Below are 14,613 nucleotides of genomic sequence, written 5' to 3' on the forward strand. Positions count from 1 at the left end.
TTAACAGGTGTAGCAGCATCTAGACACCCCAGATGGGTTGCTTGTCTTTTCAGACTTGACAAATCCCTAAAAACTGTTTGGCTGTAACACAGGATACTAATCCACAGAGAAAACAACAGTAACTTTATTTGTAATATAGTGCCCTTTGTCCCAAAGCCCTGGACTGAACACAGAAGCTTTAAGACAGGGCTCAGCAGGAGTCCTGCAGGATGGATCTGGCCTGTAAGATAACTGAATTCAGCTCATGGTGACAAGAGCATCAGTGGCAGACAGCTCACCCTGATGCATCTCCTTTCTCCACCCCTGTGCAGTGCACCCCTGTGCAGCCCTCCTTGTTTTCCCTCCCCCTCCATCCCCTCAGTAGGAGGCACTGCTTACTGCTGTTACTGAATTCAATCCTCCCCAACAGTAGCATACAAGTGGGCAACTGGGGCAACCTGGCACTCAGTGAAGTGAAGCACTAGAATGGAGGTGGGGGGGGGGGTACAAGGCTCTGGCCATGGAAGACACTGCTGCAAGGGGAGTGTGTGTGCAGTCAGAGGGTTAATTCCCCCCAGCACCCTCTGCTGGGCATATACATTGGTGGCAACTGCTACACAGCCACTTATACCTCTCTCAGCAGCAGCAGCAGCTATTCCTCACTGTCCCAAGACACAAGCATGCCTCTGCTCCCCACTGCCACTGGCGATGGGAGTTAGTGACATGTAGCAGAGACAGCAATGGGGGCACAGGTGCTGCAGAAGATGGCAATATGGAGGGAAGCAGTGGCCCACAATAGTGGCCAGGTTGTAAGGGATGGCCCATCACTCTAAAAGGTTGCTGGTCCTTGCTTTAGAGGGACGCTATCATCACCAGTGTGCTGCACACTGGCACTGACTGAAGCCAAAATCCCTACTCCTTGCTAAAGCCCCAGGGAACCTCTAAGTGGTCAAAGGCCTAGTTCTATCTCCCTAGAGATGACCATCCATCAGCATCCCACAGGCTTCGTGCGGCAGAAGGAAGAAGGCCAATGCTGTTTTGTGGTACCTGGGTTTTCCTTGACAGTTCAGAGGCTGAAGAGCCTAAAACCAGATTCTCTTAAAAAATCTGAGGAGACCATGGCTTGAGATTAGAGAGCTGAAGGCAAGAAGAGAGGAAATAATATTTTTCCTTAGATACAAATAAGTGGAGACACTGGCTGATAACAGACAGCAGACTCTTGCTTTGACTGTCCAGGGTCTTACACTTCTACTACAAGGAGCAGATCAGCTACTCTAAAAGAAAATTTGAGATCAGTCAGAGCTTACTGAGCTCAACCCCCAACTTGCTCTTCATGGAGATGAAGGCCTACCTTAACTAATCCATCAAGCTATGGGTGAAAAATATGAGAGGTAGCCAAAACAGGAACAATTCATCTAAGTGTTGCCCTCTGGTCTCTGAGCAGGTGATGTGTGTCAGACACATCAAACCCAATGATTTTCTTATCTTGTTCAATTGGCAAGGATTCTAGGAGCCAGGAGATTATGAAGGAGCCTGCAGTTCTGGGGAAATCATTATATAGGACAGCTACAATCTAACTGTCCTAAAAGCACTTTCCAAAAATATTACACCTCACACCCCACATCATACAAGCTAGATAAAGTATTATATCTACCCTAGGGATGATGAAGCTAAGGCAGAGTTGAAGTGAGAGCCCCACGGTCACCCAGTAAGTCAGCAGCAAATACCCTGATCACAGCCCCACCCTCTCAATTGTCAGCAACTGTGTGTCACCGATCCCCACTACCCCAATGACAACACGAGAGGGATGCATCACTCCCACCCCCCTGTGGGAGCTATTCCTGTCCCCAGGCAAAAGACATAGGAAAGAGGGAACAACATACCATCCTTTGGCATGTGGCACAGCAACTATCATTTATAGGAAAATAAACTGCGTGGCTGGAGACAACCAGCTCTCCTGAGAAGGGACATCATGAGCACTGAGCACTTCTATAATTAGGCTTTCTACTTCTGCAAGACTAGCCTCTTCTCTGGACCAGACATGCTCTGCAGACTCAGCCAGGCAGGAAATTTCAGCAAAAGCACACAGCCCCCTTTAACAAGGTTCCAAACCAGAAGCTGGCTGGATGAGAGGCGAGCACCTGTCATCCCTGAGGCAGCAAGCTACAGTGCTTAGTGCTTAAACAGTGCAGCAAGCTACACTAAACACAAAGGGACAACTCCTCACTCCATGACAGAACTCCATGCGACACCCTGTGGGAAGCAGACTCAGGATTTACCTTTCCACCTCCCGGCTGATGCTTCAGGTTTTCAGTAGAACCAATCTTGGACTTGATATTTTTCAGATCAGGCATGGGGACAGCAGATGGCTGCATGCGGCTCTTGGCAGAAGAAGGGGACTTTGGAGGAGTGCGGACCACTGCCACCTTCTTGGGCTCCCTGGCAGGAGGAGTTGGCAGGGAAGGTGTGCGGGAACGGCTGCCTGGGGTTCCCGGTGAGCCAGGGCTGCTGTAACCGCTTCTGTCTCCAGACTTTGGCTGTTCACCTGGAGTTTGCAGGCACACATGTAATAGCACAGTCTGGTATGCATTTCTTTCCCAGCTACTGCCAATATTTACTGAATTGTTCCACCTGCTCCAAGAGTGACCACCTGCTGTTTAACAAAACTGCCAGTGGAGTTGGCATCCACACCAAGGAGCAGCTGCTCCCACTTCCTGGCCAGGGAATGAATGATAGTGACTGTTGCTTATCAGGATACCATTTGGGGCAGAGTATAATTTAACAACAGGAAGGCCATACAGAATTTGATGACCAGTCGAGTCAAAGCAGGAAGGATTCTGCATAAAGGAGTTCTGGGACAGAGGTCAGGAGACCCCATGACAAGAGGGGAAGATGCAAGTTTGTATGGACATCACAAAGTTGCACTGTCCCCCAGGGATCTCATGGCATGTAGCTTTGCTAGGGCTCTTTTTCACCAGTATCTCTCAAAAGGCTTTGCAAAGGACAGCAGCATCATTATCCCCAAACTGAGTCCAGGGAGGTGAAGCAGCTTCTCCAAGGTCACCCAACAGACCACTGGCTGAGATCAGAGCAGAACCCAGGTCTCCGAGTCCCATCCCAGTGCTCTAACCACTACGACATATAGTCTCCTAATAGCTGTATGGGTGAGGTAAGCCAGTACCATTAGTACAAATAACCAGGGATGGACAGGGGTCTGGAGCAGGAGTAACTGGCCCAGCACAAAGAGCAGTGAATAGTTGTTCACCTGAACATCCTTATTGCTGGGTGCGGGGAGCTAAACCATGCTTACAACCAAAAGGCCTTAGGCAAAAATCATCCCTGGTTTTACCCATCGCTGTAATGAAACCCAGGAATCCTGACTGCTTAGTTCACCTCTTGAGCTCCCACCAGACACTACTGTCCCTGCCTGACCCAGCCATGCATTTCGGGATTGCGGGGGGAGAGGGAAGGGGGCGGCAAAAAGCTGGTTACCTGCAACTCTCTCAGAAATTGTATTTCCATAGGACTATGAAATTAACTTCAGTGAATAGTAAATTATAAACAAAAAAGACAGCTACAGCTGTTTTCTTCTATTAAAGGTTTGAAAAAAATTAAAACGAAGTCAATTATCACAGAGATCACAGAGCATCCTAAAATTGTTTCATTACACAAAAGGGAAAGGCAGAAGACAGGGTAGAGTAGCACTTTAAACAGTTTGAATGAATCAGCCAATAAGGTGTCACCCTGCCCTACTTTTTAACTTCAGACCAACATAGCTAACTGCCTCTCTCAAGAATTAGGGGTAAAAACCTTAGACGTTACCTTTATCAGATTTTGCTGCTGTGGAAGAGGGCTTTTTCTGCTCCTTCTTTCCAGCTGTAAGAAAGACAAGAGACCTATGAGAAAAATCAGTTAAGCTTCAAAACTTTAGCAAAGCCTTTATCTGCATTCAGATAAATGCAAAACACGCATTCAGCAGGATGCTCCATTTTAATCGGAATTTATAGTGTCCTGTGCTATTGGGAGGTTCCTCTTAAAGTAACAATTTGATTCCCCACTGCTGTTAGGAGAATTTATCCTCCTTGGAAATAATTTACAAAGACACTTCCAATCCTAAACACTGCTACTGTCCAGAAGTGAATGGCTGGGCCTTTTTTAAACATCAAAAAAGAGCTAGGTGGATTAAAAGAAATGAAGCAGCCTAGGCTGTCCAACCTGGAGCAAAAGGCAACTAATGCATTATAAATCTCAGAGGATGAAGGGGTACAGCTGCCATCCTAAACCTAGATGATTACACAAAAGCAACAGATAGCCAAGATAGCTACACAGCGTGCAGACAGATGTTGCAATTAAAAACTTTCAAATGCCTTTGAAAGGTTTCAGAGGGCCAGCCATGCACATGCACAAGCTCTTCGGAAGGATCCAGAAGTGGCCAAAACACTCCAATATAATACCTCCCAAACTGAAGTGCTTTTTAAAAGTGTTTCATTTTTGGTTACTTAGGACAGGGACAGCACCAGCTCCAATCCCCCCTACACTTCTCCTCTGATGGGGAGAGAGTGAAGTTCAGGGGATTTGGGAGCTCTCCTACTGTGCCCCCTACACCCCTACCATACAACTTTCCTCTCCAGCTGTCCACTCTGCCCTTCCCCTCAAGATCCCATTCCTATGAGGGATGGAGGAAGAGGGAGATGAGAGCAGCCTGCTCTAGCATCCCCTGGCTACTGTTGGAGAAGGACGCAACATTCAAAAATATTCCAGCCAGAGGACAGCACAGGGGACATAAGCATGTCCCCCGGGCTAAATTTCACCAGGAAACATTTCAATTGTTCTGTCTGTCCACACCCTTAGACACTATCCTTCAGTATATGACACAGTGCCATGCAATCAGTATTATTATCCACATCTTGTGAACAAGTTGTAGGCTTACTCCAAAATATGCAGAGGCCAGAAAACCAAATCATATCTGTAAACTGTGCCCTAACAGGAGAAGCCTCTGTGTTTAGAGATCACTTGGCACTGCACAAGACTCCAATAGCTAAGGCACTACATGACACAAGTAGGCAAAGTACTGCATTTATTTCCTGCCTCACCATCCTCCTTACTGCTCCGTGTCACACCACGCAAGGCACATTCTCTCGTGACAACATTCCAGATGCTGAGGACATTTCACCATAGTGGGGAGATTCATTCTGAATAATTCACTTGGAACCCACTGCCAAAAAAGCACATCACTTTCCCAATCTGAATCCATTGGCATGAAGTTTTGCATTGCTGGATGCTGCAGTAGCCTCAAACAGATCATCTTCCCCAGATAAAAGGGGAATCGCTCCTTAATTACATGCATGGCTGCACTACCTGTACCCTCGGAGCCATGAATCAAAATCACAACACAGGTAGATTCTCTGCACATCTCAGCTCCACACATGCTCAGACTCAAGGCATTTACAGCACTGCTCAGAGAGAACCTTGCTCCTGGTGCAGAGGATACAATGCAGATTCCAGACAAGCTGATTTATGAAATATTATGTTCCAAAATAAATACAAAGTCTAGGGATCAGAGTCCAGCCTCTCCGAGACACTGCTGGAAACCCAACTGGAGATTCTGCTGTATGCAGCTTGCCTTCCTTCCTACCAGTGGTGGGAGGCGTCTTGGGGGCTGTGGGAGTCTTTGCTGGGATCCTGCTAGCGTTGGCGGGGCTTCTTTGAGCCTGTGCCACTGAAGACTTTGGGGTGGGCATCTTCATTCCACTTTTCATCTCCAGGCCCTGGTGACAGAATCAGGGAAGAACATTTACTGTACAGTTCACAGCTGCCAGGGGAAAACAAACCAACCACCAAGTGAAGCGAAACTGTCAAGATTTTTAGTCTTTTCCCCTGCCTCAGAGGTCATAGAACAGGAAATCTGTCTTCAGCTCCTGCCCCATCATTATCCTAAACCATAGCATTAGGTTAGGGCAGAAGAATCAGCATCTTTCATAAAGGCGTCCAATATACAGCCATGGGTCACGACCATTTAGCAGGCATCCTCTATGACACTGCCTAGGCTGCGCCATCCCAGTGCCTGAAAATCCCACAGCCAGTCCTATCTAGATTGACAGGGAAACCCACCTGCCGTGCCACTCCCCCAGGCAGGCTCTTCATCTTATGAGTTACCCAATACCACGAACTGCTTTTCTATCCTACCTACTGAACAAGTCATGCCTGGTCAAAAATAAATCTGTCTTCTTCTTCAGTCCCCCAAACTCTTGCACTGTCAAAGCAAAATAGCTCATTCATTCATCTTCCCTTTACAAGTACAAGAACTTGTATGGAGGAGGAGAGAAAAACCAATTCATCTGCACTGAATTGGACATGTAAGTTTAATTCAGATGGATCACAGATGCTTCTAAGTGAAACAACTATGTATGTTGTTATACAGAAAATATCATGTGGAGAGCTATGCATTTAGAAAGTAATTTCTCTATTTCTTGTGCTTGCTCCAACTGTAAAACTTTCACTTAAAAAAACATAAGCCAGGCTTGGAGCAATCTGTGCCTGTGTAACAGAAAATCAGACCTGGTCAGCTTAAGTTCCTTATCATGGCAGAAGTGTATCCTGGTGTTTAAACAACCTCTATCCCTTCTTTCCCACCAGACATGCTACTTCTAACAAGAGCTTGTTAACAGAAGCAGAGGGTGTGTGCAGCGTGATGTTTCTTGAATAATTTTGTCACCTGGAAGAACTGATTCCAGTAGATTTCATGCTCAGCCTTGTAAGTGAACAGTGGGTCTAATAATGCATGCATCAAGTTTAACACAAACTGCAGCAATGTGAACAAGGAGGGGTACAGGAGGGTATATAAATGCCTTGCTGAGGCACAAAATATAATCCCCCTGCACAAGAGGGAGAAGTTTTTTAAAAACCAGCCTTTCTTCCAATGCAGAGCAAAGGAGACTGTGCGCAGATGAGAGACCCACCTGCTCTGAAAACACTAAAAATACAAAATTCCCCTCAGGAGTACTCCGAAGCCCTCCCTGCTACCAAGGACAGAAGAGGATTCCTGGCAATATTGCTACTTTTTATTGTTACTTTTTGAAAAACACCTATTGTAAAGACATGGGTTTTACATTTCTGGCCATCTGTAAAACAAGTTGGAACAGTTAGTTAGCCATTCCTGACTAGTCATTTACAATCTTGGTTGGAGGGATTTTCTGTCCCACCCACCCACTTCTTTTATTAATGTGAAGTAAGCAAGAGATTGCACAGGCTTCTAGCTAGCACCACACTGTGGAGAGAGATGCTGAGCTAATTAAATACTGCCAGACCTGGTAGGGAGAAAGACTCCATCAGGAATCGGCAATTCAGTTAGTTTTAAATGCTGTGTTGCTTCCCTTATCACCCATTTTCTTACCTTGGGCTTTGTTTCTTTCATTCCTGTACTGGCGAGTCCGGATGTGACAGAAGAGACTCGTTTAGGACTGGAAGCTGGTACTGAGGACTCAGCAGGGCTGGAGGGTATTTTCAAAGGGATTGTACTAACAGAGGAGGGTCGTTTGGGGGTAATGGAGGGTCTATCTTTCAGGGTGCTGGCAGAGGAAGGTGTGGATGTCTTAAAACATGTAAACAAAATAAAATTAAGAAAAAAATCAGCATGAGGAAAAAAAATGACTGAGGGGACAATGGTTAAAATTAAAGAAGAATGGCAAGGAGCTCAAAGGTGCAATGCCTCACGTGGAAAGGAGTCTGTTAGGTCCACACTGCAGTCAGACTGCAGCTCACGCAGATGTGCCAGAGCCAGATTTAAACTAGCCAGGCTGGTTATTAATAACAGTATAATAATCTGCTCCCAGCTCTGTGCTGCCAAGGCGACATCTCCCTCAATACTTAACCTCTCGTACAGGGAACAGTAGATGTCCAGACTCATCCCTCAGTCCTTCAACAACAGGCATGCCCTGGACACAAAAGCAGCTGTCCTGACAGACGTCAGACAGCCTAGTGCTGGATTGTCGGGTAGTGCAGCATACACAGTTGGGACCAAATTTTCTAACATGCCCTGCAGCTCCCACTGGGAGCCAAGATGGTACAAAAATATGGCTCTCCGAATAGCAATTGGAATTCAGAAAGCACAAAGGAATTTGGAGCAGGCAGCTCTCCTGGTGCACATGCTTCCCCAGGTGCAACAGTCCTACCTGCTGAGCACACACAGTCCTCTAGTAGTTTAATCTATTTCAGAACAAGCACCAAGCAGCATTTTTGCAGGACAAATACCCTTCCAATTAGCTGCTACTTGAAGTTTTGGTTTTAAAAGTTCTTGCCATTAAGTGGGATATCCTTCCCAAGATTCACAGAGCTGGAGGTCAGAAAAGATCATCGAACTGTCTACCCTGGCTTCCTGATATCACAGGCCACAGAATTTCCCCCAGTTCCCTTTGTACTGCACACACAGCTCACTCCTTTTTGGCTTAAACGTGGCTCCCAGAAAGGTATCCAGTCTTTATTTGAAGAAAAGAGCTGCAGCAGCCACCACTTCCCTTGCTATCTTGCTCCCAAGTTTAGTCACCCTGCTAAAAATGCCTTATTTCCCATTTGTATTTGTCAGGTTTCAGCTACCAGCTGCTGCTGTTGCTGCCTTTCTCCACTGATCTGAAGAGCCTTTTAGGACCAATAATTCTCTTCTTGCCATGAAGGTACTTAGACACTGCAATCAAATCACCTCTCAACCTGTTGAACAGATCAAGCTCTTTAAGCCTCATACTACGAGGCATTTGTTTCTCCAGCCATCAAAGCACCTTGTGGCCTTCTTCCAAATCTTCCTGCCCAACTTTTCAACATCCTTTTCAATACATGGATGCAAGAATGTTATATGATTTTCCAAGAAAATCAGCCGTACCCAATACTGCATCTAGAGCTACAATCACTTCCTTAGTCCTACTCGGTACTCCTTGGATGCCTAAATCCAGGATTACAAAAGCTTTCTGGATGAATGACCTGCTATGAGCCCTACATCTTTTTCAGTCACTTCTTTTCAGAATATTGACATCCCCATTCTGTTCATCTGACCGGCATCCCTTGCACCAACATGTATGCGTTTTCCATATGGCTATATGAATACACCTTTTTTTTTATTTTTAAATGGCCCCAGCTCACCATATGCCTGCACTCTCTAGGTGTGACAGCCCGTCCTCATTATTTCCTGTTTCACCAAGTTTTACATCTTCAGAAAATTTTATAGTGATTTTATATTCACTTCCAGATCACTGAAGCAAAAGTTGATCACAGTCAAGCCTGGTACTAGGTAGGTCCCTGGGAACCCTTACTAGAAACACCCCCTTTTCATGATGTTTCCCTCTAAGCACTGCTTTGAGGTCTGTCAAATTACAGTTCTCAACGCATTCGACATAGACTTTTGTTCACCCTGTGCAGTGCTACATTTGAATCAGGATTGAACGTTAGGCTTTACAAAAGCCTAATTATTTTACATGCAAATTAGTTTTATCAACCCAACTTGCAGCCTCTTCAAAAGAATGAAGTCAGATTTGACAAAACCCACTTTCCATGTAGACTGTCCTATTCCTTAAATTCTTTATTAATTAAATCCTGTATCCGTTTTTCCATTATTTGTCTAGAATTGTTGCGAGGCAAACCGACCTACAGGAAGGCAGCTCAACTTACTTTTAAATATCAGCTTAATATCAGCACTTTCAAAAAGTCTTTTGGAATTTACAGAGTATTAGCCTTGGTATAATTTAATCACACCATGCTGGCAGATATAGACAGTTGTTTTTATATTGTCACTAAGAACATGCCCTGCTTCAATCTTTTTTTTCTTTACTTTTTGTTCCCAGTGTGGGGAGTTAGTGCAGAGCTGCACAACTTGGAAATCAGGGCCCCAAAGTTGCAAGTAGATTTTACCCAGTTTTGCATCCATGCAGCTAACACAAACTCTGATCAGAAGCCTGGAGTTCAACCCTCAGAGAACCATTACTCTAAATACTCAGGGTTCTTCTCAGAGCAAGAAAAGCAGCTGAATGCTAAAAGCCACTGAGTTCATAGTTTAAAAGGGCTGCACCTTTAACAGTAAGTGAGGGGGAGATGAAAACAAAAGCACAAAGGAAATGAAAACTGGAAAATAAATGGCAAGGTTTAATAACAAGCTTATGTCAACAACTGCTGGATAGAGAGAGTCAAGAACATACAGGAGGTTAGTGGTTTTACACTGTTATTTCATATATTTGTCAGCTTACCTTAGGTTTTTTCTGTTCAGCAGTCCCATCTTTTTCTTTACCATCAACACGAGCTGATGAAATGCAAATAAAAACACAAATTTCAAGTTCTTGGGGATCTTAAATGGATTCCAAATAGATAACGCCTGTGTTATATTCACATGCATTAAGGTATGTTTTTGCTCTCAGTTAAGTTAAATTGTCATCTATCAAAAAAAATACGGTTCTTGCAAAGTGACTTCCACTCTTTGGGTATTCTTGCCATGTTACAGATTAGTCTCAATATAGGAGCTGATGCATTAGAGTATCTATTGGAGCACTGGAAGCATGCAGCAGGTTTTGTCCCAGGCCATTCTTGCCTAGAAGGTATTTATCTAGTTTAGAAAAAAAAAAGCTCCCTTCTCAGGCAAAAAGTCTGCTCCCTCTGCTCTCAAAAACAAAAGCAGGTAATATTTTTAGCACTAGGCACAAAGACAACAAATTTGAATTTCAGACCTAACTAGAGATGTAAATGAAGACCTTAAATAGTTGAACTGCCTACTCTTATTTCAAAATCATGGTTCACTGTTACTTTGAAAAGCAATTTTATTCAAATCGGTTTTCAATTTTCATCTCTCAATGCACTATTCTGTCTTGCTCACATCTCTCATTTCTGATGGTTCCATTTAGAACCTGCAAGATCCCTCGAGACCTTTTCTAGCCCAAACGAAAGCCATTTAAACATGATTCATGCAGAATCAGAAGGACTGCGCCCCATTGTTTTGCTGTATTAGTCCACAAACTATAATAAGCACAACAGAACCAGAAATAAAGAATTTAGAAGCAGAGTGTAAAATCTGTAGTCAGTTATAATGCGAATTACCAAGTCTGTTTTTTCCAATTAGTAACAAAGCTCCTCCCTAACCTGAAAGGAAAAACAGCTGACATTTGCACCCCGCCACCCCACCTTTGGAAATTTGTTCTAGCATATCGGTAAACGTCAAAGAAATCAACAAAGACATTCACCAGCATAGATCTAACAATCACCCTGAACCTTCACACTATTCGCTGTCCTAAAGTCACTCTATGTCCTTTGCTTACCCAAAATAGTGAAAGTGCCTTGCGCAATGGCGCTAGAGAGCAGAGATAAGAACAAAGATTTTCTGTTTGAAGTGAGAAATGCTTAAACTTGTTCCCTTCTTGCTACTACATCAGACAAAGTTCTTTAGCTAAATCTGATATCTTTTAGACCAGCTATACCCCTGCTACTCAATAAGACACTGGTGACAAAGTACATCACATCTAAAACACCATCCACTCCAGTTTAGAGACAAATGTAGTGCCTTTCTACCCATTACCTCATAGGTACTAGTGGTAACATCCACACCTGTCAGAAGCTTTTTATGTTTGTTACATAACTGCAAGTGAGTTATCTGTGATGGGCTTTGACTCTAATGGAAAAAGCTGCATTGAGAACAGCTTCTGACCTTCACTACCGACCCCATATGGTAACGGGGAGCAGTGGTTTAGCTTATTGTTGCAACCCAGCGCTTCATGCACAATTTTCTTCAGGTAGTGAAAAAGACTATGAGCTGAATTTTCAGAAAGACTGCCCAGGCTAGACCTGCCAAGACAGCATTTAGGAATTGCAAGTAGTATAAGAAGGCTACCAGCATTTAAATGTGATTTTCAACAGAGGCTCTTGGTAAGCATACATAAAAGAGCAGTAGACCCATGGTCTGGACTGGCCCCAAAAGGATTTACGTTTCCCTTTCCAAAATACACACACACACTCAGACAAGACACACAAAGTAACAGTCTAGTGGGTAAATGGATTTTCACATGTACCTCAATGCAACTGTTGATTAAGACAAAGCATAACATTGACCATTGGTCAGAATCTCCCACGGTCTCATTATGATTCTGGGTCTCCAGCAAAAGGAGGGCTAGTTCTAATATGGAAAAAAAAAAATGCCTGATGCTAAGAAAGGCATTTGGGCTCTATGGGGTTAAATTTAGATTCCTGCCCCTGATATTCATGGCTGAGATTACTGCATGAACTCCGACGTCTAGAAGCTAAAATGATCAAGCTGCACTACTAACATATCAGCATTTGAAGGGTCAGTGCTTCTCAGTACATATGGCTTTGGACACACCAAAGCAAGCTATAGCACACCCTGGCAGTGTAACACTCAAAACTCAGGCATCTTCTTAAAATTTTTCTAGTGATGCAAGTAAAACTAAGCTTGGAAACCAAGGGCACCTGCTATACTCCTCCTCCCTTCCCACCTTTGAAAAAGCTGATATGAAGGACTGGCTGGGAGGTCCGGGGATTGGTAAAACATACCCGAGACTGTATATGCTTTATTCGCGACAGTTATAATGCAACAACCCCTTCTGTATTGACATTACTCAAGCAAGGCTACTACCCAAGCAAGTCTCAGTTAAACCATCTTCTCTCCTATGAATGTGTCGAGTGACATCTGGCATCTCAGTGCCTGCCTGGCAGCTTGGATAAAATCCAAGGTTATTGAAGTCAAAAGGGAGAATAAGCATGATGAGGGGAGGGGGTGTCAGCATCCATGCAAGAGAACGTGCAACAGAAGCATGAGTGAGCAGCGGACGCACCCAAGCATCAGAGGCCAGGACTAAACTAAGGGGGAAAAGCAGCCACTCTCTCTTGGTTTGTTCATAATGAACATCCTTGGAGGTTTTTCAAGCAGCAGGATTCAGGGGTTGCCTGTAAGCTCAGGAGTGGTTTGAGCAGCCTTGCCTTGATCAAGTCACTGGAGAGACAGGCTTGGGGCAGGGAAATGAGGCACACACCTTTTAAGAGAGGAACACGACTGACTGGCTTCTCTGATACGTGAGCTGCAGGTCTCTTTCTGGGCGTCTGTTTTCCCACAGTCTCGAAGATGCTCCCTGCCTCCTCTGCCAAGGGAACATGTTGGCTATCCACATCTGTCTGCAAACTATTTGAAAGTTTAGCTGCTGCTTGTTGCAACTGTGAGATTTCCCCCTCCCCAAGGACACAAGCTTCTGCTTCCACTTCCACTTGGTAGATGCTTTCAGAGGGCTTCCTCTTGGTGACATCATGGTTGCCCTCTGACACAGACTGGTTGTCCTCATCATGGGCCAGACCTGCTTTGTGTTCAATACTGAGAGCCTGTCTAGATGCTGCAGCAAGCTCCCCGCTAGGGATGCTTTCTACTGGAAAAACATGTGCCTCAAGAGCTTTCTTGGATGCTCCTGGATAGATACACGCCTCACGCATCAGGGAAACTTTCTGCTCTGGTGAGGGAAGTGAATCCTGCTGAAGTGTTTCATCAATGTCATGGTCTTCATCCTTTTCCTGCCCAACAGCATCTTCTTTTATTTTGCCTCTGGCATGCAGACGTGACAGCCTGTCTCTAACAAGGTCACTGTCAACTACTTGATCATATCCTACCACATCAACCCCTGGGAGCCATTTTTCAGGCTCGGCAATGAGTTCCTCAGGAGAGCTCCACTCACCTCCTTGGCTGCTCAATAACTCAGGAACTGCTGCTGCTCGTACAAATCCTTCAAAGGGCACACTATGAGCCGATTCAGCTAATGGTACTTTATCCACTGCGATGCCCTCTTTGCCCCCAATGTCCCATGGTTCATTAAACAGCGATCGGGAGACAACCTCCTCACTCTCTTCCAAGGTGCTAAAGTCTTTGGACACATCTGTGAGCCCTGGTATTCTGATTTCAATTCTGGTAGGAGCTGTTGCTGCCTGTTCTCCAGCCGGCCTTCCACGTAAAAGGGGATGAGGCTCCTTAAGAACCTTTTCTGCTCGTTTTCCTGGCTGAATTTCCTTTTTTATCTCATCTGCCAAATGCTCCTGTAGCCCAGGTTCCACACCCTCCTCTAGTTTGGGAGAGCTCAGCTCCTCTGGAGTTGAAGAGGCAGGATAGCAAATGTGGCAAAGAGTTAGCAAAGGTTTTTCAATGGAAAGTCATTCTTGCAATATTAAAGAGAAACTCAAGGACTTTTTTACAACCCCAAATGATCAAGTCTATCACGTGTGCAGTAGTGAGTTCAATACTGCAGTTTTTTTGGGAAGGTATATTTTGTCCTAAAATCAGCAGCACTCGTTGCTTTAAGGGTACACATTACACCACCTGTCAATTCCGACTGCCTGCTCCATTTCTGGAAAGAGTTAGCATTGAATCAAACACAGGATTTTGCCATTCCAAATCTACACTATCCTGTGTCCCACGCTATATTTTTTCAGAGGAAGTCACCTCTCCTCCTCCTCCAGTGCTATACTGATGTGGTTTTAGGTAGGCAATGTTGGATAGGGTGGGTGGAGCAAATGGATTCTACCCTGCCCCGCCCTCTCTCTCCAGGGACATGGTCAACGAATGCATGCCATGAAGGCTGATATTGGATTAATGTTCTCTGAAAACTACTACGACTCTGC

At 44.8% G+C, this 14,613-nt stretch overlaps 1 protein-coding gene across 5 annotated transcripts in view; it reads right to left on the reverse strand.

The window, feature by feature from the left end:
• Window positions 1-14,613, reverse strand: part of MAPT (microtubule associated protein tau) — a 119,271-nt gene that overhangs the window by 15,428 nt on the left and 89,230 nt on the right. For 4 of the 5 annotated variants that reach the window (XM_019523622.1, XM_019523621.1, XM_019523624.1 and 1 more), the window contains exons 6-10: window positions 10,206-10,258; window positions 7,373-7,570; window positions 5,615-5,747; window positions 3,802-3,855; window positions 2,259-2,524 (exon numbers count right to left, since the gene is read on the reverse strand). In XM_019523622.1, coding sequence (XP_019379167.1) covers window positions 2,259-2,524; window positions 3,802-3,855; window positions 5,615-5,747; window positions 7,373-7,570; window positions 10,206-10,258 — 704 coding nt within the window. The remainder of the gene's footprint in view (window positions 1-2,258; window positions 2,525-3,801; window positions 3,856-5,614; window positions 5,748-7,372; window positions 7,571-10,205; window positions 10,259-14,613) is intronic. The other variant, XM_019523625.1, reaches the window with a different exon arrangement.

This window comes from Gavialis gangeticus, unplaced genomic scaffold, assembly GCF_001723915.1.
Source record: "Gavialis gangeticus isolate Ggan-Ray unplaced genomic scaffold, GavGan_comp1, whole genome shotgun sequence".
Taxonomy (NCBI): domain Eukaryota; kingdom Metazoa; phylum Chordata; order Crocodylia; family Gavialidae; genus Gavialis; species Gavialis gangeticus.